This window comes from Hirundo rustica, chromosome 11 (assembly GCF_015227805.2).
Source record: "Hirundo rustica isolate bHirRus1 chromosome 11, bHirRus1.pri.v3, whole genome shotgun sequence".
Taxonomy (NCBI): Eukaryota; Metazoa; Chordata; class Aves; order Passeriformes; family Hirundinidae; genus Hirundo; species Hirundo rustica.
The window spans coordinates 19,921,474-19,949,418 of record NC_053460.1 but is presented as its reverse complement, the minus strand read 5'-3'; the positions used below and the strand labels follow the sequence as shown (position 1 = coordinate 19,949,418).

Sequence of the window (27,945 nt, the reverse complement as noted above, 5' to 3'; positions counted from 1 at the left end):
AAAAACAATGAAGTTACAAAATTTACATGGACAAAACAAAAACTTTTATTAGCAAACAAGTAAAGATTCATCATCACTGGTATTGTTTTCAGAGAGGGAAGTAGATGACTGTAACATTGGCACTTCCACAGAATGGCAACAAGCTGCATGAACACCCAAAGGCTCCTCCTGGTACGAGTTAGGGCAACATTGGTTTTGTCCATTCACTTGGATATGAACATCCATAGGGCTGTCTGGATAACCAGACTCCCACTTTTTTAAGGGTAATCTACATGGATCTTCACTCAGCGGATGACTTCCACTTAAACTACTGTCCTCTGGGACAGTCCTGGATACTGACCCTCCATGGATCATTTCTGTTACACTTTCAGATAAAGGATCTCTGAAAGCTTTTCCTGTATCTACTTTACTGGACTGCTTAAGCTCTCTGTCAGAGTCAGCACTTAAAGATTTATCGGTGTGTCCAGCCTCAGGTTCTGCATGTGCTGCTGTGCAAGTATTTGGCTGGAAGATGTTGGAAGGCGATGGCTCTGTAATTTCAGTCTCTGGCTGCAGGCTGCTACATCCAGCTTCTTGTGGGCCCCTGGCTTGGCCATTTGCCTCTAGACTAGGTCCTTCAGGGGAAGGTAGAGGACTCTGAACGGCCCCATCAGCACTGCTGATGATTCCATCACCCAGTGTAGTCTGTGAGGTGCGGGCAGGTGTCAGCAGGGGGATCTGTCCTCTCACCCGAGGTCTGTGGAAGAGTCTGTTCCAGAGCCTGCCCAAGCGCCGCCGAGATGAGCTCCGTCTTGACGAGTGGCGTCTCATCTGCCGCCTCATGGCTGTGCGAATGTTCTGCAGCACAGAAGCCTGGAACACAGAGGTAGAAAACCAGCATTTCACATGTACTCACAAGATTTCTAAACCCTGTTCTCCCCACAAGTACCTCCACTTTACCATAATACTCAGATATGAGCCCCTGCTTCCTTCTTAAATGCTTATTTTCTGACAAAATATTTGAGAACACCAAAGACTGCTCTGCCTGTACCAAAAGGCTCTCATAGATTCATAGAATAGTTTGGCTTGCAAGGGATCTTAAGATCATCTAATTCCAAATTCCCTGCTGTGAACACCTCCCACTAGCCCAAGCTGGTCAATGCCCCATCCAACCTGGCCTTGAACACCACCAGGGAAGGGCAGCCACAATTCCTGTCCCTTACGGTGCTTCCTTTTATGAGTTTAAGCTCTACTTGTCTGCCCAGGCAGTTAATTTTCCACTGGAGTAACAAACTACAAGTGCTTTATAACACTAGGAACTGTATCTCAGTTGGATACTTCTGACAGGGTACAGAAGTTTTCTGAGTACTCAGCAATGAAACAGAATGACTTGATGGTTTGCCACTGTAATTTACCTATAAATGAAAAACAATTACTTTGGAAAATCAGGAATTTTCCAAAAATACTACTAGAGACTTCACTTTCTTAACATTTCAGGTGCATTTACAGTTTCAGCTTGAAAAGCCTTTTTTTTTCTATTTACTTTCTGACCTTTCTCTTATTCTGTCTTGATGTACAGCAGAAATGCTTATCTCACTGCTGTTCCCCAACAAATACATTTAATGTGCTCAAAACTACCTACAGCACCTGTGGAACTGCAGTTCTTCAGCTCCACGTAATGCATACACATTTTTATATTACTTCCATATAATTAGTACAGCCACTGAAATACAGTTCCAGATTGCTTTTCTCTAATTTACAGTAGTTTGGCTGCTGAAATATTCATTAGCACTTGTCTGCATACTTGTGATGCATTGTACACAGGGAAGTCTTCAACTGGGGGAATAAGTCCTTGTGCAATCAGCTGTCCATAAGAAGGTGGAGCTTCCCGCCGCACAAACTCTGCCTCCAGTCGTGTCATCTGAGTCTCAAATGCTCTGGAAGCAGAACCAGAGAGAAGACATGGAAGAGAAGTAACAGTTTGTCCTGCCTCTCTGACACTAATGTATAAAAGCACTGCCAAAGGGCTCATGCTAGGACTAAAACCACAAACCTTCCAATAAGCTCCATGAAAATTCTATCAGGATGCTAAAATAAACAAAAGGACTAAGAGTACAGGGTATAAATAGGAACCAATCAAACCAGCAAACTCTTTAGTGTAGTCTCAGGCTGGACACTGTGGCAACTCTAGTTTTTTCAACTGGCCAGTAATTGTTGCACCAGTAACAACAGTAACTTGTTCAGCAAGGGCACAAAGGTTATTTTTGAAAGAAACATTAAGAACTGTAAACAATCACAGAACAGAGGCAGCTTGCAGTTGCAGAGAGGTTTGCCAGTCCTGCCAGAACAGAGGCACTGAAGTTCCCACCTTAGCACAGCAGCTCTTTTGCAGGTCCTTAATCATGCAGGTATGATCAGGAGAGAACAGTAAAGCACACTATTCAAAACACAGTGTCAGCAGTATGGCACAGAGCTGACACACTGACAAGATGGGAACCAGAAAGTCCCTTATCACTCTCTCCTACAAGCAGAACCCCACTCGCACATACATGTAACACACAGGCAAAGAATCCCACACACGATACCTAAAACAAGGCATACAGAACCAGGGGAAAGGGGCACAGCTTATACCATGGACACCTGCTCAGAACAGGCCCCACCATAACAGGACATCACTTTCAGCAGAACTGAGAACTGGAGTATTTGGGGAGGGCTGCTGAAGGGTTATTCAATTCAGATTCAGTAAAGACTTCACTGTAGTAATTCAGCATTCAGTTTTTGGCAGGGGCAAGGGGTTTGTTGGAAAGGAATGAGAAGGAAAAGGAAATCGCTCGAGACAGATTAGGTTAGATACAGATTCTGCCATACTGCACAATAAACGTACTTCTCACAAACCACAGAAGAGCTGATATTTCCGCTCGCTACTCCCAGAAATCTTCTCTAAGCCTAATGCAGTGACTACTGTTTAGCTGTCATCAGGTCCTCGGATTTGATTTCACAGTATTTTGCAACTTCTATGGTTAAGAATCAACATTTTTTTCTTTTTAACAGAACAGAGAAAACCACCACAGCTATTAAAAGATCAGCAAAGCAAGACACTTACCTGTATTCCCTGGTCCTCAGAGAATATAATTTAAATGCACAACCCAGTGCTATCACTAGCAGCAAGCCACACACGAGACTCCCGATCAGAGCAGCTGTGATGACTTTCCTGGGAACGATGACCAGGCAGTTACGTTCATCACTTCCATCCTGGCAGTCTTCTTGGCCATCACAGCGCCAAGTCTCAAAGATGCACAGATTTGTCCCACAATGGAAATTTCCCGGCTGGCAAGTAAAGCAGTTTTTTTCATCTGAGCCATCTGGACAGTTCTTCTGGTTATTACAGCGGTCAAGTATTGAGTAACAAAGCCCACTGTTTCCTTCACATGGGTATTCATTCTTCTGGCAAGCAGGACAGTTCTCCTCATCCTTGCCATTTGGACAATGCCACCAGCCATCACAGTGCTGCTTATCTGTGAAACACTCCTCATCACTTCCACAAGGGTGCTCCCAAGGAAGGCAATAGCCTTTCACCTGATACGTTGCATTGAATCCATGGCCCGTGCTCTTGGAGCGGGCATGATACGAGACAGTGAGTTGGCCCTTTGATGACTCCACACTCACCGAATGCCTGTTGTTGTGGTGTGAAAACGTCTGCATTAATTTATCACCTCTCTCTCCGATGCCATCATACACCTTTACGTAGTCATTGTAGCCTAACTGCAAGCTGAGCTGCAACAGAACATGCCGATTATCCTGTGTGTCGACATACCACGTGCAACGAAGGTCTGATCTGCTGTGATCAGCACGGAATAAGTCTGGGGAAGCAAAAGATCCATAAAAATTACCCAGCCTTTTGCCACAGGAAAGATCAGGACAATTATCTTCGTCTGAACCATCACCACAGTCTTTAACCGAATTACACCTCAGCTCGTTCATCAAGCATTTGGTGGAGTGGGCTGCGCTGCACTGAAACATTCCTGAGGGACAGATGCTGGATGGAGGGTCTGTTGGAGGGACAGTGCAATTTTTCTCATCTGAGTTATCGCCACACTCATCCATGGAGTTACACTTCCAAGTACTGGGAATACACTTGCCATTTGCACAATGGAATTCATCTGACTGGCACACAGACTGACCTATCTTTCCTGTGAAAGAGGACAAGGAGAAAAAAATCAGTATCAAAACTTTTGGAACTATCTGATATTACTTTTCAACATCTATTACCATACATGTCACAAACTAATTAGTCAGGCCAGTACACTTCAGCCATACTGTTAAAAAGCCACATGCAAATGATATCAGTGTCACCACACCAATACTTTAGCCACCAATGGCCCAAGAGGCTAGTCAAAAAAAAAGTACTACTGTCTTTTAAGTATTGCCAGAGAGAGTATAAAGTGAAACCAACAAACCCGTAAGATTTTACCTCTAATATAAGAAAGGCGAAATCCCTGAGCCTGTCCTGAGCTTGATGCATCTGAGTGAAAAAATATCCACACATGGTCCCTTGCAGAGATGAAAGATGGAGGTATGGAAGATCCACACACTTTGTACTCCTCCCTCTTGGAAGATGGGCCAATCATCAACCAGTCTACCGCACACTTCTGAGAGTCTTCCAAATCAAAGTTCTTAAAACTGTTAAGAACAAAAGAAAGCACAAGTTACAAAGAGAACACGTATCTGGAGCAAAGCCTAACACAGAAAGAACAGACTCTAACGGCTGACTTTCTGCATCCAGCAGTGCTGACATAAAAGTATCACATTCAAAGAAAATGAAACATCTACCTTCTGTATAGTACCTTGAGTATATAGAAACAAAGCACATCCCCCAGCGTGGAAAAGCACCCATCTCACAAACATAAACATCATACCAAAGTAGCTCCAAAAGCTGAAAAAATGATTCCTCTTTTACTCAGTCCTTAAATAAAATTGCTTCCTGAAATACAGATATGAGGAAAAGCAAAATTCTGGAATACATTCTACAGAAAGTAGATTAATTTCAGCAGTCATTTCCAACTGTAAAAGCTATGAACCTAGGGATGACAGGGTTGACCACTGTCTTGGAAAAAAAACAATAGGAAGCAGTACAAAGAATCCTAAAGGGCTAAGAATGAGAGACACAAATCCACTCTTCGAGCCACGGATGGGCAAGGAGAGATCAAGAGGAGAACAGGGGTGGAAATTGAACCCCAAAACTAACACCATTATCTTTTAATTCAAAGATTAAAATATTCCCGTTCTGGGAGTGCAGAGCAAACAAGACTGTAACCTTTTACAGTCAATTTTCTAGCCCTCCTGCTGACACAAGTCAAGTGATTATTCAATAGTAGTACAAAGAGGTGCCCTGGCTGTTTGCAGAACACTGAACACAACTGGATAATATTCCCTAACCTGTGGCTCAGGAACCATATGTGGTATTTGTTCTCTGATGAAACTGATTGCATTTGTATTCAGCAATCTGCAATGACAACAGCAGATTGCAGATCACACAGAAAAGCATACTCATTAGGAAAGGGTACTGTTCAGAACACTTAGAAATGAATTTTGGTTCCTTTTTGTGTAACTCAGCCACACCAAATTAACTTGGTGTAGAAGTTTGTGCATACTCCATGCAAATACCTAGACAGAATTTTCAGAAAGGCAGAAAAGCTGCTGCAAAATACAGATCTCCTTCCCTAAATGATTCTTCACAAACATCAAAGTCAAATTCTTTCAAAAAGGTAAGTGGAAAGATAATTTTCTGATATCAATGTGTATTTACAAAAGGCTGATAATGCCTGCCAGACCTTGACCTTTGAAGTTAAAAGGAAAAGAACAGCAACAATGTAAACTAGCTAATTCACCCAAGCAGGAGACTCAGCCTTCCCACACCTCTAGGTTCTGCCAAACACATTGGCTTAATAACTCTCAAAAAGAATTTTAACAGCAAGATCATGAGAAGTAAGAGAGCACTGAAAGTGATAAGGTAAAATGGAAATTAAGAGATGACAAACAACATATGTGAGAGGACAATCCACCCAGAAATGTCCTTCCTCTTCTAACTTTTTCTCCCACCAACCTCTGTGTGTCTTCCCAGCTGTGAAGAAATATTCCCACAGCACTTAATTCTTTGCTATAAGCAACCTCATCAAGCTTCTGAAATCAGCATATTTTGCAAGGAAGTTTTAGATGACTGTGCAGCTAAAATAAAAAGATTCAAGAACTCAGCCATTCAAAGATAAACCAGAATATTTCTCTTACAGGCGTTCTGCATAAAATGTTTTTAATGACCAAGAAAGAGAACAGCCACTGCATGAAAAGGAATTATCCAAAGCATCAGCGAAGCTATAGGTACTCACACAACTTTTGTTTGTTACATGAGATGTGAGACAGCATTACTTAGCTACCACATCAGTTTTGCTCCCTGTAACTCATTTTGGCACCACACATCATGTAGAGTTTCTATCATCTACTTGGAGGACTGTTCATAGGAATTTTTTAATGAAAACTTTTTGACTAAGTGTTAGAAATACCCATCTGCCCAACAACAAAAGTTTCTAAGAAAAGGAAACAGTCAGTAAATCAAGAAATGGAAACTCAAAACTGGGAAGGGGGGGTGGGAATGACTATAAAATTTCTGTTTGTATGATACAAACAAGTTCATTTACTAAATCTTTTGATCCTTTAGTTCTGTAGTTGGTTTAGATGTATCAGAATCAACCTTAAAGAGGCAAACAAATTGTTCTCCTATCTTATCCAGTTCCCAGCACTCCAGCTAGGTCCCACAGCCACTCACTTTCCTCACTCTGCTGAAAAGAGCTACTTCTGTCTATTAAGTAAACAATTCAGCCATAGTGTGGTTACACAACACAGACTGCACAAACCAGGGCAGAATTTGCCTATACAATAAGCTGTCTATAACTTACTTTAAAATGCATTTCTTTCTAGGGGGAAAAAAAAAAAATCAACACTTTTAAGATTCATACAAAGGAAGAGTACAGAAAAGTCAGCTACATGCACATACCTTGCTTACAAGCTCCTTTGCAGATGACAGCAATACCTCTCAAGAGCCTGCATTAATGTATAATTACTATTTTTTACTTGCACCTTGAAAGTCTAGTATCGTACATTGCCAAAAAACAGGTTTTTTTGGTTGTGGAACAGGGAGAACCTTTAGTTCCGGCTTCCAATACAGAAGTTCAGGGATACAGAGGATAACTGATTTTCCTGAGTGTCACTTGTGGATCTCAGAAAGATTCAGAGTAGAATCCCACACTTCTTCCCTAACAAATCCAAACTTCAGCCACAGAGTACAAGGGTCATGAGACAGAATAGACTTACAAGGAAACGCTGTGTTTAATAGATTCCCTAAAAACACCATGCCCCTCAGAAATACACAAGCTACTGAAAAAAAAAGCCTTCGTATTCAAAATGGACAATATAGAATATTCACAAGAACAAACTCTTTAAAAAAAAAAAAAATCTTAATCCCAAGTGCCTAGAAGTTTCAAACACAATTTCTCTGTGTATGTTCTAGTTCTAACGTGAAGTTTTATCTGTAATAGATACCACAGCAGTTATAAAATTTCTTCTGCCAAGGGTCAAAGCAATTTATTCCCCCTTATGCAAACTAATCAACAGATCTATTTTCAACAAATTTTCCTTTAATTAAGGTATTGTCACTCTATTTCAGCACTCTTTTAAGTTATATTACCCCTACTAGTTATATTGCCCCTACTAGAAACAGACTTTTTCTCATTTACACTGATGGTGATTTTACACAAGACCAAAAGCATGATATACCTGAACAAGCCCTCACCACAAAAAACACTACGTTCTGAAGAAATATCAAAACAATATGAATACATGTTTGCACTTGTAAGTATATAAAATCTGGCTTCACTTTATAATGCATTTGTAAATGACTACAAGGTTTTGTGTTAGAAGTTTCTGCCATTCTACTCTGACATTAAGTAGCCAACTGATTTATTTTAGCCAAGAGTCCTGAATCCTGCATGCAGCTTCTACTGCATTACTTCTTTCATCATTTCTAATTAGATTTAGAGCTGCTCTCTTATAGTCCTCTGAAGAATAACTTAATCCTGCTATCCACAAAACAATTATTTATTCAGCTGAGCTTTCTCAATCTGGAATGCAAATTTTTCTATCAAAAGGATAAGTCTGGTGTTTGAATGAGTATTGGTACAGAGTGAAAATATGGGACAATTATGCTTTTACAGTCTTTGGAAAAGTACTGAAGTCTGTTTTTGAGGGAAGTCTCAGACCTTTTGTATCAAAAAACTACATCATTTTTTGTGACTAAAACAAGAAACAGTACGGCTACTGAAACAGAGAGTACTCAGGTATAACATCATCCATATCTCATGCAGCACCAGTCAGTACTGTTGTGTATTATTTGGGTTTATATTGTATTTCATTTTTATATTGGATTTTATCATGGTTTCTTCTGTACTCCTCTGTTCCCCTGGAAAATGTATCATCCCGAGGTTTGTTCCTGCTCCTTTTCCCTGCCCATTTCCCCACACTGGAATGCAATCCAACTCTGTTCCACTCCCACCTTATCCCTGATGGGGTAGTGGCTTGTCCCTGCCTCTAGCCCCTTCCCCCTGGATAAAAGCCAGGAAGCCACGTGGATCTCTCTCTTGGCTGGGGGACAGGGACTGGGCTCCTGACCCTGTGGGGGCACGACCACAGGAGAAAGACTGAATAAAGCCCTGATTCCCGCAGATCAAGTGCAGACCCTTCCTTGGCCATCAACCCTGCTCTCTTTAAAGGAAAAGGTTCACAGCTGTCCTGGGATCTTTAGGGCCCTGAGGAAAAAAATCCTTCCAACTGTGGTTTGTCTCTCAAGCTAGCTCAGGCAAAAACAGAGCTGGGGCTCTGAGAGAGAGACTGCCACACAGTACCACAGTTTTTTTAAATATCTTGGGCAAGGAAGCACAGGACTTGAGGGGAAAAGCAAAAGACAGGCCTGCTCAGTCACTAATCCTCTCCAAGAAAGCCCTGACAGTTCTGCAGGACTGGAATGGGGACCCAGAGGTCCATCCTACCAAGCAAGCTGCAGTGCAGTGGTGCTAAACTACAGCTCTTGCACTCCTCAACTACAGCCTTACCCCTGTACACTGAAAGTATTCAAATTTGGGGATCAGAACAACTCAATGTGAACTGAGAAATACAGCACTAAGTCTTGTGTTTACTGAATTCTGCAGGAATCAGTAAACTCATCTGATTCTTCTTCCAGTGGCATGATACCAAAAAAGAGATTACCTCCAGCAGTGAGCAGAACTCCAGGAGTTTACAGAAAATTACAGGGTTAGTCATAGATATCAGTTCTCACCTATGTACTGACATGAAGTAACAGCCTATGATGGTATCTTCCCACTATCTGACAAGTATTTTTACATTGCTGGAAAGTACTTCATTAAACCAGAATATCATAAACACACATTAATAGGAATGAGGAAGAATGTGCTTCCTGCAAAACTAATGCTTATCAGAGCTTAGTTTTTTACCATCTGCACTGATTGGAACAGTAGCAGCTAGGAAAAAAAGTACTTCTATAAATAACGTAGGGAAATCTCTACAATCCTTTCAGTAATTTAGGCACGAGGGGCTACAGATTAAAGAAAACGAAAGCTTTCTTAGTAACTGGGAAAGGACAAATACGGGATGCAAAATCTGAATGAAAGCAATTAGTAAATAAATAAAAAACATCCAATTTGGCTCTCTAAACTCATTTTAAAAACTGGAGAACAAATATTATGTATAGGTCAGTAAAGCACAGTCCCAAAATAAAACCAGCTGACCAATTAAGCAAGAAAAGTTACTTCTATTTGCCAGCTTCTCATAGAAAGTGTAGCCTGAACAACTGATGACTTAATTGGCTCATTAAAAAGTTCTGCTTAACCACTGAAGCACAAGGACCTGATGTCAGGAAAGCTGCATTCTACTCCCAGCTCCCAAGCACCAGCTAACTGCATAACCTTAGGCAAGAGACACTGGGGCTGTTTCTTCAAAAGCTGAGCAAGTAAATGGCTATTATGAGGTTTTTTTCCAATTAATGTCAAGTTCTGAAACACTGTGTGTTTGGTAAATAGACTGTGAAGCAGCTTCTTTAACTCTTCTCACAATTACAGACCAGCAAGAATATATGAACAGACCTGAATTTTATGCAGAAATTGAAACTGAAATGGTATCTGACAATTTCTTTTTTCAAAGCCAGTATTATGAATCACTGAAGTGAAAGCCAAGGAAGGCGATCCCCTCACCTCAATCAGTAAGAGACAGCTTGAGTGGGTCACTAAGTAGATCACTTTTCAGGCTTTTCAGTATTTTTATCTTGAATGCTAAACATGGAGAACATTTTACTTGCAGTCCCATAAATTACAGCAATAAAAAAAATATATATTCCACCCACACCAGAGTTAATTACAACCATCAAGTAACACCAAATACTAAACAATTTTTTTTTCATCTTTTTCTCAGATATGAGGAAACAAAAACCCATAAAGCCTGTACTACATATGACATCTTTATCTGATCTTACACGATTTTATATAATCCTCTGTGAAAAGAAGCATAAAAATAGAGAAAATGAGTGGAAAAATCAAGTCGTTTCCAAAACAATAACTAGCATCTGATCACCTGAATTTAAAGAGACATAACACAGTCCTGGAAAAGAGTGGCTACAGACTGGTCCACAGGTCTTAACAGAACCATTCCATTAGACACACCAGCTTGAAAGGAAGTATTGAAATATGCATACAGAGTGGTATAAGCACAAAGAACATGTACTTCCTGCTCATGGAAAAGCTCCCTCAAGGATTTCTAAAAAGTAAACTATAAAGCAAAACAATAAGCATGGAAACCTGAGGACATGAAGAAAATCAATATACACATGAAAGATAAGACATTAAGACATAGCTTCTAAAGGAGATGGCCACAGACGCCAGCATCTTACACACACATGTAGATCTGGTCACTGTTCTACTTAAAGCTGCTGAAAAATAGGTTTATAAAAAATAACCACCAAGTGCAAACAGTTTAGAAATAAAAAATACTTTCAATTGCAATTTTATCCCTTACCAACTCCTGCTGTATCTCATTATATTTATCTCTTATGTAACACTGCTGTCTTATTGTCAATGCGAATTCAAGATCAAAGGAAGTGCCTACTGTGTAACACAACACAAAGGAGACGGGTGTCTTTGAAACCTTTCAAAATCCAGATGTTAGTACAAGAATTGTGTTTGATTTTCCTAGGAAAATTTAAAAAGCTACTCTTATGCCCTTACCAACACACTGTTAGAAGAAGCAGTATATCCAACTGGAAAGCAGAAAACATGTTTGCATTTGAAACCTCCTAGCCTAGGCAAGTCAGCTCCTTCTTTTACATCCTTGGCATTGCAAGGGCAACAGCCTTGTAAAGAAATCCTCAGATGCTGTTAACATTTTGCATGTCATACACTGGAGTGAGTCATTCCAAGTACATTTACAGTCAGAAACACAACACCACAGCACTACTCCCTGGGATGTAAACACGTAGTTTCTATTGTTTGCATGTGCAGAGGAGGGCAGGATATGGCTGGGTATTCAGTGATAGAAAACAAACCCATTAAGAAGAAATCTTTCAAGTCATATTGCTGTGCATACATCTAAACTGTACACACATTATTACCAATTGCCACACCTTACGCTCCTTTGTTTCTTTAGCCTCTTTTACACTCATACTTGCAGAATAGAGTCTCAATTCTATCTGGAGCTCTGAGACATTTTCACAGTATAAACTGCAGCATTATTCTCCAGAGTCAAGTCCTGTGTCTGATTTGTATGCTTTCTCAGTTTCCAACAATCCCAGCTTTGAAACAAATTCCCCATGTCCAATGTAATGTAATGTGGTTTAAAAGCATGTTTCTATTTATGAATTTCAAATGCTGGCAGGTGTAGGAAATAAAGTTTCTAAAGGTTAATTACTTGTTTCAATGTTAAGTTATACAGTTGTGTGTTAAAATGTTCTGTAAATGTCTCACAAGTTATGTAAGTTAATCAGTTCCTAGTTCATATCCCCCCTTACTGTCGAATACTGCCCTGCTGCTCCCTTTGTACCCATGATGGCAGAAGATTGCATCACCTCCTATGCAAACGTGAGACTCCCATAAGGCCCAGTACCTGGCAGAAGTTAAATTAGAAGACAAAAACCCCTAAAACCAACAAGCCCTAGCATCAATAAAGATCTCTAAACACCTTTAGATGGGGAAAACAGAAAAGAACATCAGATCACCAAACAAAGATTCTGCCTTGTTGCCATGACCAGGACTGCACTCAAACAGCATGGCACCCCCGACAAAGAGCTAGCAAACATCTTGCTGGAGACTCTGGTGAGGCAAGGAGACCCAGCTCCGCCCTGCAGAGATGGAACTGGTTGCCTCCTCCTCTGAGTCATCGAAGGAGCAACAGTGGTGTGTGCCGTGCCCCTCCCCCGGCTGTTCTTTTAATAAAGGCTGTTTTATTTATTTTTTTTTAATAAAAGCTGAAATTATTTTGGAGCTGGTCTCCTAGCCCATTCATAACAGCAGGTATTTACTCCATTATTTTTGGTGAGTAGTTCCTATTTTGAACTATGGGTGGTGGAGCCTTCCTATTATTCCATCTGTGGCAGATTTGTTTTCAATTTCTGAGCATCTGCAGTTGAAGAGGTTTTGCAGTCCTTTTAAGCAGCTGAGCAAAGAAGGAGCAGATGGTGTCGAATGTAACAGTACTAAAACCCCCCAAAAATTTTTCCTGGGTTTTATTTTTTAAAGTAAGAAAGTTTTGGTTCATGAAGGATCCTACCACTAGTCCAGAAAAATTAAGCACATTCACCGTATGCTCATATTATACCCTAAATATTCTTAACAAACCATTTCCAGTACATTTTAGTCTTTATTGAATAGAATTTTTCTAGAATTGAGTTGAAATTGTACCACAAATGCTAACTATTATTTGATTTGGTGGAAATAAATATTAAGCAGAAAAGCATGTGTCATTTGGTAAACAAGTAACAATACGCAATAATTATCTTCAACTGTCTATTAAACATAGCACCATTTCAAGACATTAGTGAAAAATGCTATTTCTTCTCTAATTTACATACCCACTGAAACTGTTCCAGGTTTTATAGCCTTCACCTACTCCTATGCAATGAAGGGAAAGGGGACTATTTAATCTGAGTTAATGTACTGCTGTTTCCCACTCCCTCATCTGTCAGGGGTATATGAAATCTCACACAAGCATTGTGAAGATAAATACATTAAAAGACCACAAGTGACTTCTGTAAAAATGGATGTCAGAAATAGCCTACAGAAAACACAACGAAGCATTTTTAAAAGGAGAGAGATACCCGACCTGGAACCATGTTCCAGTGTAAACAATCGTGGCTTCCTTTGATCATCCAGCGGCTCTGAAGACAACTTACTTTGGTGTATCAGAACTCAGATTTTGTTTTATTTCAGCAAAGCAATCCTTTACCTCCACAAACATCAAGCCATACCTAATTGTTATCATGTCTCCATGATCTCCTTGAATGTACCAGCTGCAGTTTACGGCTGGAGGATAGTTTGATGGCCAAGAAGGACTATAGATGACTCCCCGTCTCTCTGTGTGCTGTTCCAGTTCGCCACTGCAAGCAGCTGTTAATAAGGGGAGAAAAATAATATTGTTAATGCTTTGCCTAATCAACAATTCATATTAGCTTCAAGAACTTTCATCAGTTTCTGGACATACAGACATATAGTCCACAGGTTTATCCTCTTACTGCTTTCTTCCTTGCCCTGCTTTTTAATTAAGAAACCGACACCAAGTGTAGGTAAGCATAACCTGCATTTCAATGCAGGACCAATCAATAATCTTGTATGAATCTACCACAGGCTACAATAAATATTACTGATGGATCTGCCAAGAGGATGTAATACAGAAATCCTTCTTACCAGCTTCCCAAAGCCTAGGTAGGTCACCCAGCAAGTGAAGATAATCCATATTAACTGCAAAGTAGCTAGTAGCTCATTGTATTATAACATGCTCCTGGACATGTTGTTTATTCTCTTAACCACCTGAAGAGTTGATAACGGTTAAAAAAATACCACCAACCACCACACCCCCACCCCTCCCTCAAAAAAGTAAACTGCAGTCCAACGTTAAATGTTTTCACTGGACATTACTAAAGTACTATAAATTCCTTCTGAACCCACACAGATGGGAAAAAATTTCAAGATGGGGAAAAGAGCAAACAAAGCCAAATAAAGATCAGCATTTTCAAAGCACTTTTGGTTCTTCCAATGGAAAACAGCAGGCTACATCAAATACTTGTAATTTGTAATTAGGCAATTCAAAAATGAAAATTAAGTGTTCAAAGGAAAAGTTGAAAAGCCGTTCTGATAGGAAAACGTACTCCAAGCAGACTACGAGAGGGAAAATTCTCTGATTCTCTGTAATGCAATAGCTATTCTGAACAGACTCCAAAAATATTATTTATACTATTTTTAAAACAAATTACTATCTAGAGCATGACTTGTGGACTGCAGCTGAATATTTCAGTTTTTGACAGGAGCTTACATTCTTGTAGCTGAAAAATGTAGCAAGGGGAAAAAAAGGTTGCATATACCTTGTCACCTCATACACATACGCATCCAACTACACTGCATTATAAATGGGAGATTTATGGTATTGCTTGAAATCCAGACACATAAATACACCATTTTCAATTCCCAGTCAGGATCAGATTTAGCTGCACTGGAGGGCTGGAAGGAAGGAGTACCAGTAACGCTACTTGGCTGCAGTCAAGTCAGGTGGCAGGGCTGCCTGCAGAGCTCCTTGTTGGGGCTGGGCTGCAGCATGTCCCCTCCAGGAAACCTGGGCCTGGCACTATTCTCTTTGTTCACAGTAAGCACTTTTAAAGTGAGATACACAGGGATATAAAAACATGAAGTGACTAACTTACCTGAGGCAAAACATAAAAATGCTATTCTCCAGGTAGAGCATTTCACTGAAATACATGCATTTAATTCCCTCCAGTTTCAAAGGCCACAAAAACATACAGAATACATAAATATATGAAAACATCTGTTTCCAAACAAATATTTTGCAGTCATGAAGTTACAAAAACAAGAAATTTTTGTTATCGTATTTCTTAAATGAGAGCGGCTCCACAACAGATTCTAGAAAATACTGAGATGCAGTTGCAATTATAGAATTATAAAACCAAATGTAAGATCCACAGGACTTTTCGACTCCAGTTCTCAGTTTCTACAGGTCTATAATTGTGCTGCACATACTTGTTACTGCATCAACATATCACAGCAGCAAAAGAGGACCAAGAGCTAGCAAACACATAAAGGAGCTGGGAAGGCTGCATTTCCTAAATGTCAGGTTAATAACAGTTCAAAATGGGAAGGAAACAGAATGCACAAAGTGAAAGAACAAATACAGCAGACAACACTATCCAGAAGCTTCCAGTAACACCTGTGCAAATATTTCTGTTACCATTGTACCGAATTATGTTCTGGATAAATAACCCTTACTCACCGTATTTGCAATAGAACAGAATAAAAATTACACAAAACTTATTTAGTTTCCATTCTGAGGAAATCCCACTGACAGACTGATGGCTCCGCATGAGCACTTCCATTCACACATTCATCAGTGTAGTTAGCAGAGATATTATTCTCCCAAATACTTATTTCCCAGTTTTAGGAAGTAATTACAAAGACTCTGAGCAATAGTTACTTAAGTAACTTAAGCTTTTTTAAAGTAATATCTCTACATTTTTTCCTTTTAGAATAATGTAGTTTCCTAATGCAAAGGATCTGCTGTAACATCACAGTTCAGGTCTTCAGTGAGAAATGCTTTTTTTAGTTAACACTGCACATCTGATATAAATGTGAGGCAAGGAAAAAAACAAGCCAACAGAAGAAAGAGATTTTTCCTTTTAACAGAAGAATTGTAGCTGTGCAAATCTAAGGGCTGCACTGACACTATATGCCATTTCTGGCAGTTCATCTGACAATGGCTACTGTTGCCAACGCTTTACCACGGCCTTATCCCCTCTGACACATAACAAGCATTTCAGACTTGTCCTACTCAAAATCAAAAGGACAATTGTTTGGCTCTTGCAAAGGGTCCTGATTTCAATGGACCACAAATCTGAATTAATATTTGTTTTGGTTCAAGACAATTTAAAGGAGAAGCCTCTAGGTCTAGCTGACTCCCTCAGGAGTCCAATAAGTAATGAATACAAGGAGATGAAGTGAAAAAATAACCCTTCCCTAACAAATAGAATAGCAAAAGTCAGAAACAACAGCAAATAACGACTATATACAAAACTACTCAATCCTGTGGACTCCCCAAAACAAAAAGAGACCCCAAACAAAAATTGCCAGGCACACCCCCCAAGATGATGCCCTGGATTTCAAGCATTCGTGTCAAAGGACAAAGAGGGAAATGGCGTCAGTCTTTTCTCCACTGCCCCCACTCTGTCGTCCTATCTCTCACTTGGCTTATCTTCTGACAGCTGGAGCCCAGACTGAAGTTCTTTGGATTCAGTGGGCTGGAAACTCACGGAGGTGATCTGTCTTGCTACAGGCAGGGGCAGTCAAGACAGGGCGGCTGGACGGGATCCTCTCGGCTGGGTGCGGCTAAATGACAGGCACCGGAGCGGGCGTCAGCGCCCTTTCCTCCCGGCGCCGTGACCCCAGCTCCCGAAGCCGAGACTCGGGCTGGAAACTGCTTTTCGCTGCTGTTTTCTCTCGGCGCGGTACCCCCGGACTTCCCGAATGCCCGAGGAGAAGAGCCCAAGCCTGGGGCTTTAAATGGTACCGCTGCAGCTTCCCTTCACTGCGGTCATCTCCGACCCCGCGACCATGAGGGGCAAAGAGGCTGCTCGGGCAGCTCTTAAAAAACCCACGCCAAAGCAAACTTACACTCAACACACACACAGACATACACACGACTCCCGGCCGTGGAACCTGAGAGATACACGAACGATTTCTGGGCACAGATGATTATGGGGCACACTATCATCACGAATTACACCAAGACAGAATTGCCAAAACACTGTTTTAATGATATGTCCACGGTCCGCTAAACCTGTGGGAGCAAACTGGGGACACACACATATACACCCTTCCCGAAACTACTACGGTGTTTACCCTAACCTCACTTAATTGCCTCGTGTTTTGGATGTCTTTTTTTTCCCACCAACGCTCATTACTATAGGATTTGCAAACATTAATCGACCTCCTTCCTAAAGCAGTCGCCTGCCTCTCCACTCCTTGTGCCCTGTCTGTTGCAAGGCAGAAAAGGTGAAGTACCTGAGCACAGCTTTCAGCAGCTCTTTTTTCACACACATAAATTTTGAAAGAAAAACCTTTACTAAACACAGCCTTCAGTGCTGACAACAAAATGGTAAAACCACACAAGGGCAGAATTTTACACTGTTGGGGCTTCAACATCAATAAAAGGGCCCCGTTTCCCTCCTCAGGTCCTGGCCATGAAGTCTGCAAAATCACACACATGCCTGCCTAAGTACTGTGTTATTAAGTTGGGCTTCAGCATGACACTGTGATTCCTTCAGGAAAATAAACAAAAGCCTGTTCAAAACATCTAAAGGAAAGGGAAGTTCCTAAATAGAAAGGTACAGTCCTGGATTGTGAATACCTAATCATCAGTGACAACACATTAAGAATAGCAGTGATAACAGTTTTTCAACAAGTCTGTGTCTTTCCACAGCCTTTCTGCACAAACCTAGAAAAAAAACTGAAATCCCAACTCACTACAAACTCCAAACTACTTACACTTCCCACATTTAGCATTACCAAGGAAACATAAAACTACCAATTCCTGGACTGGCAAACCAACCCACCAAAAACCCTACTGAGATGATGCTTTTAAAGAAAAGATAAATTATAAAGACAGTCAATAATAAATCTTCCACAGTTAAAAACACCCCAAACCCTAAACAACACAAAACAAAACAAAACAAAAAAAAAAAAAAAAAAAAAAAAAAAAAAAAAAGCAAAACTTTAAACAAATACCAGAAGATACTTGAGTTCAGAGTTTCTGTCAAGAGGGCATAAATCTTAATGAGGTTTTCTGTAACAATCAAATGGATTTCTTCTACTGCAAACAGCAGTAGATTCCTCTGCCTGTTAAATATGCCACAAATAAGTGCAATGACATTTCCAAAATCTTTATATGAATAATATTACTCTTCTTTTCGCAAGAGCAACTGTAATAAAACAGACATTGAGCTTCACCAAGGACAACACTGAGGGTACTATGCAGTGCCAGAATAAGTTTTCAGACAATTCCAGATGAAAAGAAATCCTGCAACTTCACATTCTTCTGCACCAGGGCCTATCCCTGTCACAAGGGACACATCCCAACCATCTGCTCCAGGACGAAAGATGTTTGGCGCTTGGCACAAGGAACCTTCTCTCAAAACCAAATACTTGGCAATATACAATTCCTCGAGTAGCTCTCTCTGAGTCGGCAGGAAACTCTCCCCAAGTTCTCGCAATGCCCCCTCAAGGAGGGCTTGCATACGTGGTTTAATGCAGATCCCTTATGCGTGTGGGAAAAGAAGACTTAAGGCTCCCCTTCGCTTTGCCCTGTCTCCAGCTGGCTTCTTCTGCCCCCAGTCAGAACCAGCAAAGGCAGAGTCCAAGGGTTCCACTTACAGATGTGACAAAATCTGAGCTCACGCTGCTCCATCAACAGGCCAACCTAGCTCCCAGCAAGCACAGGTAAGAGAAGCTACACACGGATCCCTCTGTTGCCATGACCTTTGATGATCATTTTCATCCCAAGCTCCAGTTACACCATCAGGAGACAAGGTAACTCAAAACTGTATGAAGACAAGAAAACATGAAGGCTACAATACTCTGAGGTTTTCAGCATACTTGTGGAATAAAAGCCACATGTTACAACTCTATTTCTAGTGAAAAAAAGTGTTAGAAAGCAGCAGAGCCAACTGGAAGAAGCTCTACATATTTTAGACTATTAGAGACTATATTAGACTATATTAGAGACAGTATCACCAGTCTAAGTAAGCCACTGTGTAATTACTTAATTTACAAATTTAGTAAACTCACGTATCATAAACAGATGCCAAACTCCATCAAAAGCTAAAGAACCATCCAGGCAGAACATACTGGGACATACATGACACTGTGCTTTTTCCAGTGAAAGAATGGAAAATACTGTGTTGGAAACAACCCATGTCCTGCATGGTTTATCCACACTTCCTCTAACCTTAATTTAAGCAGGTTATTTAATCATAAAATTACTACCTTCTCCTGATTTAAAGCTTCTCTCAACCCCCAATTTTGACTTGAACACTCAAGCTACTACATTATTCAATCCACTGTCCTAGAATTATTTTTCTGTTTTCCAATATTCTTTCCTCCCATCTCCCTTATTTGCCGTTTTCAGTTTTAATGTAACTTGCAGCCTCTTTGGGAATGAAGTACATCTACCCCTATGACGGTGGACTGACAGTCACAAGAAGGTCCTTATCACTAAGAGGATCCTGACTGCAACATTCCCATAACGTCAGTAAGTCACAGCACTGCTAGAGAGAAGGAAATGACATTAAGTGCTATGGTTCTGGTTGAATTTCCATGCTGACATTCACAAGTCATTTTAAATATTCTTGTTTTAGCTTCTTCAGGAATGAGCCACGTTCCCTAACTTGATGCTCCCAGGCACACTTCCTTAACACAGTTTTTCCCTAAACATATCAGCACACACTACAACCTTAGCCTCAAATTTACAATTTTTATCCATCACAACGACAATGATGCAATCTATAATCCTGCAGTGGTTTAAACCCAACTGGAAAATAATCCCCACACAGCCACTCCCGTTCCCCCACCCCCTCAGGTGAGATAGACAAAATGCAGATTACGGGTTGAGATAACAATTTACTGTTACCGTAACAATTTACAGTTTAACAGCGACCAGATAAGAAAACGCGACAGCAAGGAGACTGACGCCCGCCCGCAGCGTGTGACAGAGGGCGATGCAAAGCGCTCCGAGCCCGACACAAGGCGGGACAGGCCCGGGACAGGAGCACAGGGGACAGAAACGGCAGCACGGCCTCGGCACGGCGCCTTGGGCTTGACCCCGCCGCAAACAGCGGGCTCCAGCGCCGCCCGCTCTGGGCACGGGCACGGTGGGATCCCTGCCCCTGGGGACAGCGGGATCCCTGGCCCTGGGGACAGCGGGATCCCTGGCCCTGGGGACAGCGGGATCCCTGGCCCTGGGGACAGCGGGATCCCTGGCCCTGGGGACAGCGGGATCCCTGGCCCTGGGGACAGCGGGATCCTTGGCCCTGGGGACAGCGGGATCCTTGGCCCTGGGGACAGCGGGATCATTCACCTTGGCTGGCACCAGGACAAAGCCCAGGAAGACTTAAAAGTCTTAAACTTCCTAAAATGTCATCATTAGCCTGTCTTAAACAAATGTCATCACAAAAGTCACTCTTTCATTAGAACATCTCTTTGTATGGGGAAGAAACAGCTTCAACAGCTCACATGAACAGTAAATACAGGTTAAGAAAAGCATGTCTTACCTAATGAGGTAACAGCACTTTCTATTTTCCCAGTCAGGAAGAGATTCACTGTGTAAAGACAGAAAAACAATGTTCAGACAAGTTCTAGTGGTGCAGCAGTCAATTACCATTCCTAGGTGTCTGCTGGGTTGCTAGCATAAATGCATTGCAATTTTCCGACAAGAACTTTGTTTATCTGCATAGGCAAGACACGTAAGCAACTATTATCCTTCACTGTAGCTAAAGCGAGTCAATACACAATGTAAGTTTAGTACCTCTGAAACATGCTACCAAAAGAAACAACTGCCAATCTATTCTAAATTATCTTCCACTGGATTAATTTTAATTGAGGAACATAGAAGAACAATCACACTAAAACATTTATCAGCACTGCTAGTGACTTTACCTGCTTAAATGCTGGATAACTAATGTGATTATTATCCCTAAATACTTCTGCTCTGAATAAAGGGAATTTTGTTCCCCTCAGGTAAATGTCACCTTGAAAATGAGCTGCTAAAGCTAACATGATTGCCTTAACTAAGTAAAAGCAATGGAGTTTTCAACAAGGTCCACTAATACAATCAAAACAGGATGAGGCAGTACTTGCAATATATATCTGACTTGCAAATTAAGTTCCAAAGACTCTTCACTTTCTCAAAAGTCTCTTCTCACAGTGCATACTATTAAAGTGATCTGGAAAGAGTAGTTATTGCCAAAGAAAATTTGTCCTGTGTCATTGTTGCTTCAAAAGTCAGCATTAACATGTAGTTCCCTACTAGTTTCCCCACACATTTTTTAAGGCACTATAAAAATCAAAGTGTGGTCCACTGACTGCTCTCATATCAACAGTACTCTGCAATCTACAAAGATAACCTATTAGTAAAATGACAAATGCTTAAAATTATTAAAAAGGCTTTAAATGTTACCAAACCCTTAATTTACAAAACCTTAATTTACATCCCAGCCCAAGTACTCACTTTGGCTTTATTTTGCATAAATTAAGCCCTAAATCTTTTCATAGGTAATCTCTTGCAAGAATTTAGTTAAAAGCATAATTTAAAAATCAACAATAGGAGAAGAGAGGAAGAGAAACCGTCCCTATTCCCAACAGTCACTTAGGAAGCAGCTCACAACACTATTTATGGCTCAGAGTGCAGGCCCCCATTGTCTTCTACACTGCCTAAACACATCACAAAACAATGACCCTTGCCCTGACTACCTTCTGTTATAACTTAAATCAGCACAAGAGGTACAAAAAGTACCAGACACTACAGAGGTGGAAATAAAAACCAATCCCTTAGCTTTCCAGTTCAGGCCCAATCATGTTTTTCAGTCACCACACCGTAGCAGCCCAGGTGCGTACACAGCTGGCCCTCCCTGACTTATATCTGGCTATCCACAGTTTGGATTTTCTCCTTTTGGGAGGACTGCCACAGACCTCAGGCTGAGGCCAGGCCCTGCAAAACAGAGAAACAGAGAAAGACTACTCCTGGCGTCACAGGCTTCAGGGCCCTACCACAGGGACAAGAGAAGTCTGAGTAGTCTTGGGACTGAGCTCTTAGGAATACACAAAACCAGAAGGGCAGCTAAATGGCAGTGAATGTAACACTGCAGCTTGAGGAGAAACACACCTAAGCCATAGATTTGTGTTAATAAACATTATTATGATGCTCAAAGGACCTTAACAGCACTAATTTTATTACATAATTAGCTAACATTAGCAACATTTGTTATAATAACAATATGCCATGTAATTATTTCTTCTTTCACAGTGCTAGCTTGCTCTGTTAGGTGAGCAAGCCTACTTAGGAGCAACATCCTGTACCAGGAAACAGCATGGCTCTGTTAACTCTGGCAAAGCAGCACATCCGTTTGTGACAAACTCTGGATAGCAGCTGTAACAGCAACACAACATTTCCTCTACAATACTGAAGTGCCACTAATTCTGTAACCATAGTAACGTAGTCCTAAAGACTGAGGTGAAATTAATTCATGATTATATCACAAATTTATATTAATGAGAATTAAAATTCTTGGTTTTGCTCCAAAGAAAGTATGTGAATATACTCTGCCTAACTAGTTTCAGCACAACTGAAGGCAGTGCTTGAAGATACAATGCATGGAAGAGTCTGGGTCTGTGCTACCACTGTAATCTTTCTTTATGTTTCCTACCTGAATACTCCCAAGAGCCATAAGAGAAACAAGCTCTGAAGCAGAGGTTTCCTAACATGGCTTATAAGAGGCCTCCATGCCCTTTTAAAGGAAGTAAGTAGGATAAAGACAAGAGGCATAATAGAGCAGAATTAGCCAACTCAGAGCTACATTACTGAGGACTGTTAAACCGAGAGCCCTAGTTTACTACCACAGATGCAGTTATAGGCAGCCTTGCACACCACACGTGGCAGATACCTAAGAAAGAAAACCCCCCCAAAATACTCATTTATCTCTGCAAAAAACTTTTACTGGCTGCAATTGCAAGTTCTTCGCTCTCATTTCCAAACCCTTATACACCAAGTCAGCAGAAATAGTTCTTTAAAATAAAACCTAAGTCTCACACCAGATACTTTCCCAAGCAACTGAATAAGCTTACAGTTTCCAATATCCATTTTGCTCACTCCAGACCATCAAATCAAACCACAAGAGCACTGCTAAACCAGTACACAGCTCTCAAAATTGTCAGAGGCCCATAAGAAAGAATAGCCATTCCCTGCCGATTTTCTTGTCTCCTGTCAAAATAAAAACATGTGATAGACTAGAGCATTAGAAAGTTTTCTAGATGCCCTTTTTCTTAACTATTGAGCAGTTATGGGAAAGCCAGAAAAAAACCCCCCGAAGTGCTTCAGTTGGCTTGAACTCAATGTAGGAAACTTACTGTGCCGTTCATTTGGATCACTAAATAATTCTCAGGGTGAGGTTTTTCAGCTTGGAAAGCGGCTATTTGTATCAAAAGGGAAACTTACATCTTGGCAGCTCCAAACAAATGACAGCTACCAGGCTTTCCCCACAGCCAGAAGGAGAGACATCAGCTTGACTAATTCCTTCTTATTTGATAACTTTCTATGTCTTCCAGAATTTCTCAAGAATGATAAACAAAATGTCTTCACAGAAGAACAGTTGAAACAAAACCAATTCCAGTCTTTGGAGCAGCAGTTTACAGATGAGGTCACACAGCAATGGTCAGAGGCAGTGTGTTGATACAGACACCAAACACCCACACACAGGCCATGGGAAAACAAGAAAAGAATGGCAAGAATCAAGAACCAAAACCAAGGATGAAAGGAAAGGACAGACAAGCAGGAAGTAAAATAAGAAAACTGTTAAAGTAGCAGCATTATATTTTTATGGGTGCACTGAAGCAAAATACCTTACAAGCTTCCCACCTCTCATGTTTCTCAACTTCCACTACTGTCAGTTGTGCAAGGAATAGGAATAAAACATTCCAGCTGAAAAGAAGAGCCAGACAGTGAAATTCTAGAAGTCATAGAAAGCAGAAATCTACTAAACTTTCAACCTGACATCACCCACACGTAAACACAAGAAGTGTTCTCACTTCAGCTCTGGAGTTTATATAATCTTTTATTATCTCATTAGTCATTTTAACAATAACCATGCTATTTATGTCAACTAATAAAAGATTTAACAAAGGTCTGACTAGGCCACAAAAAACCACCAAAAAAACCCCAAAACACTAACCAAACAAACCAAAAAAAAAAACCAAAAACAAAATCAAAAAAAAAAAAAAAAAAAAAAAAAAAAACCCAGCCAAACAAAAAACCCCCACAACCCCTCTCCCCCCCCCAATAAAAGAAATTCAGAGATACAGGGAAAATACGTATCTTTCTCTAACTTTAAATAAGCACTGTAGCAATTATCCTCATGCTGTGCACATCTCTGAAATTCCATTAAGACTCTGCAAAAAACAAAGAGTTGTACGACCTGGATGTTCAAACTGTTTTGTAGTTTAGCTAGGTTTTTACACTGTACTTACATCAATTAAAATAGATACATTTGAAATAAACACAGGAACCTTTAAACTCCAACTTTCTACATTTTTATAGGTAATCACTGATGTTAAGGAAGCACTTTCACAAAAACAGAACAAGCAATCTGGCCACAGAAATCCCTTTCTGATCATTCACATAAGTAATAGTAACTGTCACTTGGGATTATTAAAAATTAACTCTAACCCACTTCATTAGCAAAGAGATGTGGGTGAAAACATTCTGGATCAAGGAGCTGTGACAGTTGTGACACGTAAGTGTCTGGAGGGCTCAGTGCAGCCCCAGCACTGCTCAGCTGCATGTGGTGCTCCCGACTACACTGCCCCACCAGAATCTTCTGGCAGGGCACAGGAAAGGAGCAGTCAGCTCTAGTAACTCCTCTAACTTCACGTGTTCCTGTTAAATACGCGGGGCCTATCGTTCGCTCGTTCTAGTCACAGCCAGGCGCCAACGCCTCAACCTAACAAAAAACATCCCCCCTGACTGAACAGGCTGACAGACTGGAAACCAGTAATACGCTCCATCACGTTGCCATAACTTAACACCCGCTGAGAAGCGGAGCGGAGAGCAACAGCTTCAAGTAGAAGGGAGGGAAGAGAGCAGAGACACGGAGGGAGAGAAAACGTTTCTTCCCGCTGCAACTCAAGAGAAGGGCCGGGCAGGCGCGCAGGGGTCCGAGCGCCGGGCAGTCCCTCACCGAGCCTCGGCGCCGCTGCCCGCACCGCGCCCCGCACGAGCTCACAGCCCAGGGAAGAACCGGTGATGCCCCTTGAACTTTTTTTTTTTTTTTTTTTTTTTTTTTTTTTTTTTTTTTTTTTTTGCAGCTCTATGCGAGGTTATGGCAGCCCTTCCAGAGCCAAGGGCAAGGCGATAGGTTCCGCTAGATCTGGCGGCGCTCTGCGCGGCCCCACACGGCCGGGCACGGCAGCTCAAGCGGGTGCCTGAGAGACCCGCGGCCGCGCCGCCCCTCGCCCCATTCGGAAGCGGGGTGGCGGGAGGGGGCTCCGCCGGCATGATTCGATGTGTGGCAACCCCGTCCCATCCCGGGCCCCCTCCCACGGTCACTTCCCGTAGGGGAGGAGGGGGCCCAGCAGTCCCCACAGCCGCTGTCCGCCGTGCCCGGACGTGCCCCGCCGCCAGGGAGCCGGGCCGCACTCACCCAGGCAGATGGCAGCGAGCGGCCCCAGCGCGCCCTGACGGAGCTCCGCGGCCGCTGCCTTCTCCATGGCGGGTCGCTGTCGCCTGCCCTTCAGCGCGGGGGAAAGCGCAGCGGCTCCGCACCCACCGAGCCGCTACGCTGAGCCGCAGGAGCCGGCGGCGCCGCGGGCCCGCGGTACCCCCGCCCGCCGGGGAGCCGGGAGTGGCGCGGGCACCCACCGCAGCTGCGGCCCCATAGCCGGCCCGCGCTCCCGCTCCGGGGCAGGTGGCGGAGAACAGACCGCAGCGCCGCCGCCGCCGCCGCTGCCCCACGTGACAGGCCCGCCGAGCAGCTGCGGCGGCCGGGCCAGACGGCGAGGGGAACGCAGCACCGCCCCGCTCCTCTCCGCGCACACCTTGAGGCGCCGCCGCCAGCGGGCGGAGCGCGGCCGGGGGCGGAAGGGAAGGCGAGGGCCGAGCCCGCCCGCGCAGCGCCGGCTGCCGGGCTTCCTGTCAGGCACGGGTGTCCCCGCTCTCGCCGCGCCCCTGCGCCCGCGGCCATGGCGCAGCCAGCCCTCGCGGCCCCGCGGGTGCCGCCCCTGGGCCGGGCGGGTGCGGGGAGCCGCGGTCCCATGCCGGGAGGCCGCGCCCAGGGCCGCCGCCGCCGGCCCCCCAGCCGGGAGCTGCCTCGGCCCAGCGGGTCAGCCCGACGCCTTTTCCGAGCAGTTTCTTCCGGAGCTACGCTGAACTGGCTCCCATGCAGCTCCCGAGAATGACCGCTGTGATCGGTGGTGGGCGCAGGGAGAAAAGCCTCCCTAGCAACCCGGCTGTCCTTAGAGTTCTCACGGTCCTTTCACGCGTACCAAGTGTTGGGACCCAGGCCCGGATTCTTCCAAGCCCGGCCGACCGTGGAACAAGTCATCTGTCATCAAACAGGTAACGTATTTAGAGCAAGGCAGCCAATTTCAGTTAGTATAAACGTCATAAACCCATCCTGTCCCACTGAAAATGGACAAAACTTAATGTGTTTACAAGCAGCAAGGTGACAGAAGGTAACTGGGAACTTCATAAAGAGAATTGCAAAACAGTGCAAGGTGACACTGTCAACCTGCTCAGGTTGCCCTAAACAGCTACAGTGAACCAGTTCTACCTCACGTTTACTGAACTTTCCCTTGTTTTCACATTTGCAGATACTCACATACTGTCCGTGAGAACCAGTACCAGTGCTTTAGGCCTTTTAATTTCAACAATATAGTGTGGTTATAATAGTACATCAGAGTTTGAGGAGATTCTTACCCTTGCTGAGTTACAGACCTGTGCCTTATCTTTTCCTTATCAATTCCTTCATTGGAATTATTATAATTGTAATTCGTATTAGCCTATCACTCTGGCTCTTAATGAATGCCTAATGGATGATTGGCCTGAGGATCAATAGTATCATGTCAGGTGAACCTAGAATAAGAGAAATTGATGTCATAATAAATACTTCTACTGTGCTATTATAGGTTGGCACAGTTTTGTTTTCTGGTTATAGAGAAATGTGAAATGTTTTTTCCTGCCAGGACAGTGGAGTGGTTTTGGGGGGCTGGAGGACAGGGACCTATGAGAAAGCTAGCCAAGATATTGGCAGCCAGTTTGACCAAAAAGGATGTCAATGCAGCTTTGGAAAGGACATTTAAAACTCCATTCTGCAGCAAATCGGTCTCTTGCTTGCTTCAGAATCAGCAATGAGGTATCATCCTAGGCAGCGGGTGAGCACGGGTCGGGCCCTGCTGCCCCTCTGAGAGCTGCTTGCTCGCATGGGAGTGGTCTGGGTTGAGCTCTTTTCTCCTGGCTGCCAGCTGGAAGGTAAAAAAGAACAGCTCAGTGATGCTACATGTTTACAGCCTTATGGCAGCTCCGAGCTGGACTGCCTTACATAAGACCGAGGGGTGGAAAAAAGGACATCTACCAGCTTCCTCCATCAGCACAGCTTTGCATTTTCTTCAGCCTCATACAGCCCGGGGCATGCACATGGCCCTTGAGGCCTGGGCGGATTTAACCCTTCCCTAGAAACATGGAGCTTCTAAAGCACAACTCTTCCTTGAGAGAAAGAAGAAGGAAAGCACAGGGTACGTGGAACAGACATCGAATGAAGTCAGTTAGATTAGAAGTGAAAGAACTAATAATATTGGAATAGGATTGAAGAAGTGGACATTT

At 42.6% G+C, this 27,945-nt stretch overlaps 1 protein-coding gene across 6 annotated transcripts; it reads right to left on the bottom strand.

Moving 5' to 3' along the window:
• Nucleotides 1-21: 21 nt before the first annotated feature.
• On the bottom strand, nt 22-25,909 carry LRP3 (LDL receptor related protein 3). Of its 6 annotated transcripts, none has more exons than XM_040075496.2 (9): nt 25,769-25,850; nt 24,456-24,518; nt 23,973-24,051; nt 20,630-20,677; nt 13,553-13,691; nt 4,451-4,659; nt 3,083-4,169; nt 1,784-1,916; nt 22-852 (listed from the first exon to the last, which is right to left on the bottom strand). In XM_040075496.2, the coding sequence occupies exons 5-9, from the start codon at nt 13,564-13,566 to the stop codon at nt 49-51; spliced, it is 2,247 nt and encodes a 748-aa protein (XP_039931430.1). In that variant the 5' UTR covers nt 13,567-13,691; nt 20,630-20,677; nt 23,973-24,051; nt 24,456-24,518; nt 25,769-25,850; the 3' UTR covers nt 22-48. The 6 variants fall into 6 exon arrangements, with proteins under 6 accessions (XP_039931430.1, XP_039931429.1, XP_039931427.1 ...); XM_040075495.2 differs by having other exon boundaries at nt 23,989-24,051; XM_040075493.2 differs by lacking the exons at nt 23,973-24,051; nt 24,456-24,518 and having other exon boundaries at nt 25,769-25,909.
• Nucleotides 25,910-27,945: the final 2,036 nt, after the last annotated feature.

Coding starts and splice junctions, on each gene's coding strand:
- LRP3 (XM_040075493.2), bottom strand. CDS start 25,835: ATGGAGAAGGCAGCGGCCGCGGAGCTCCGTCAGGGCGCGCTGGGGCCG. Junction 13,692..20,629: donor AAGTGCTGTTACCTCATTAG/GTAAGACATGCT, acceptor CCTTATTAACAG/CTGCTTGCAGTGGCGAACTG. Junction 4,170..4,450: donor TCGCCTTTCTTATATTAGAG/GTAAAATCTTAC, acceptor CCTCTTTCACAG/GAAAGATAGGTCAGTCTGTG.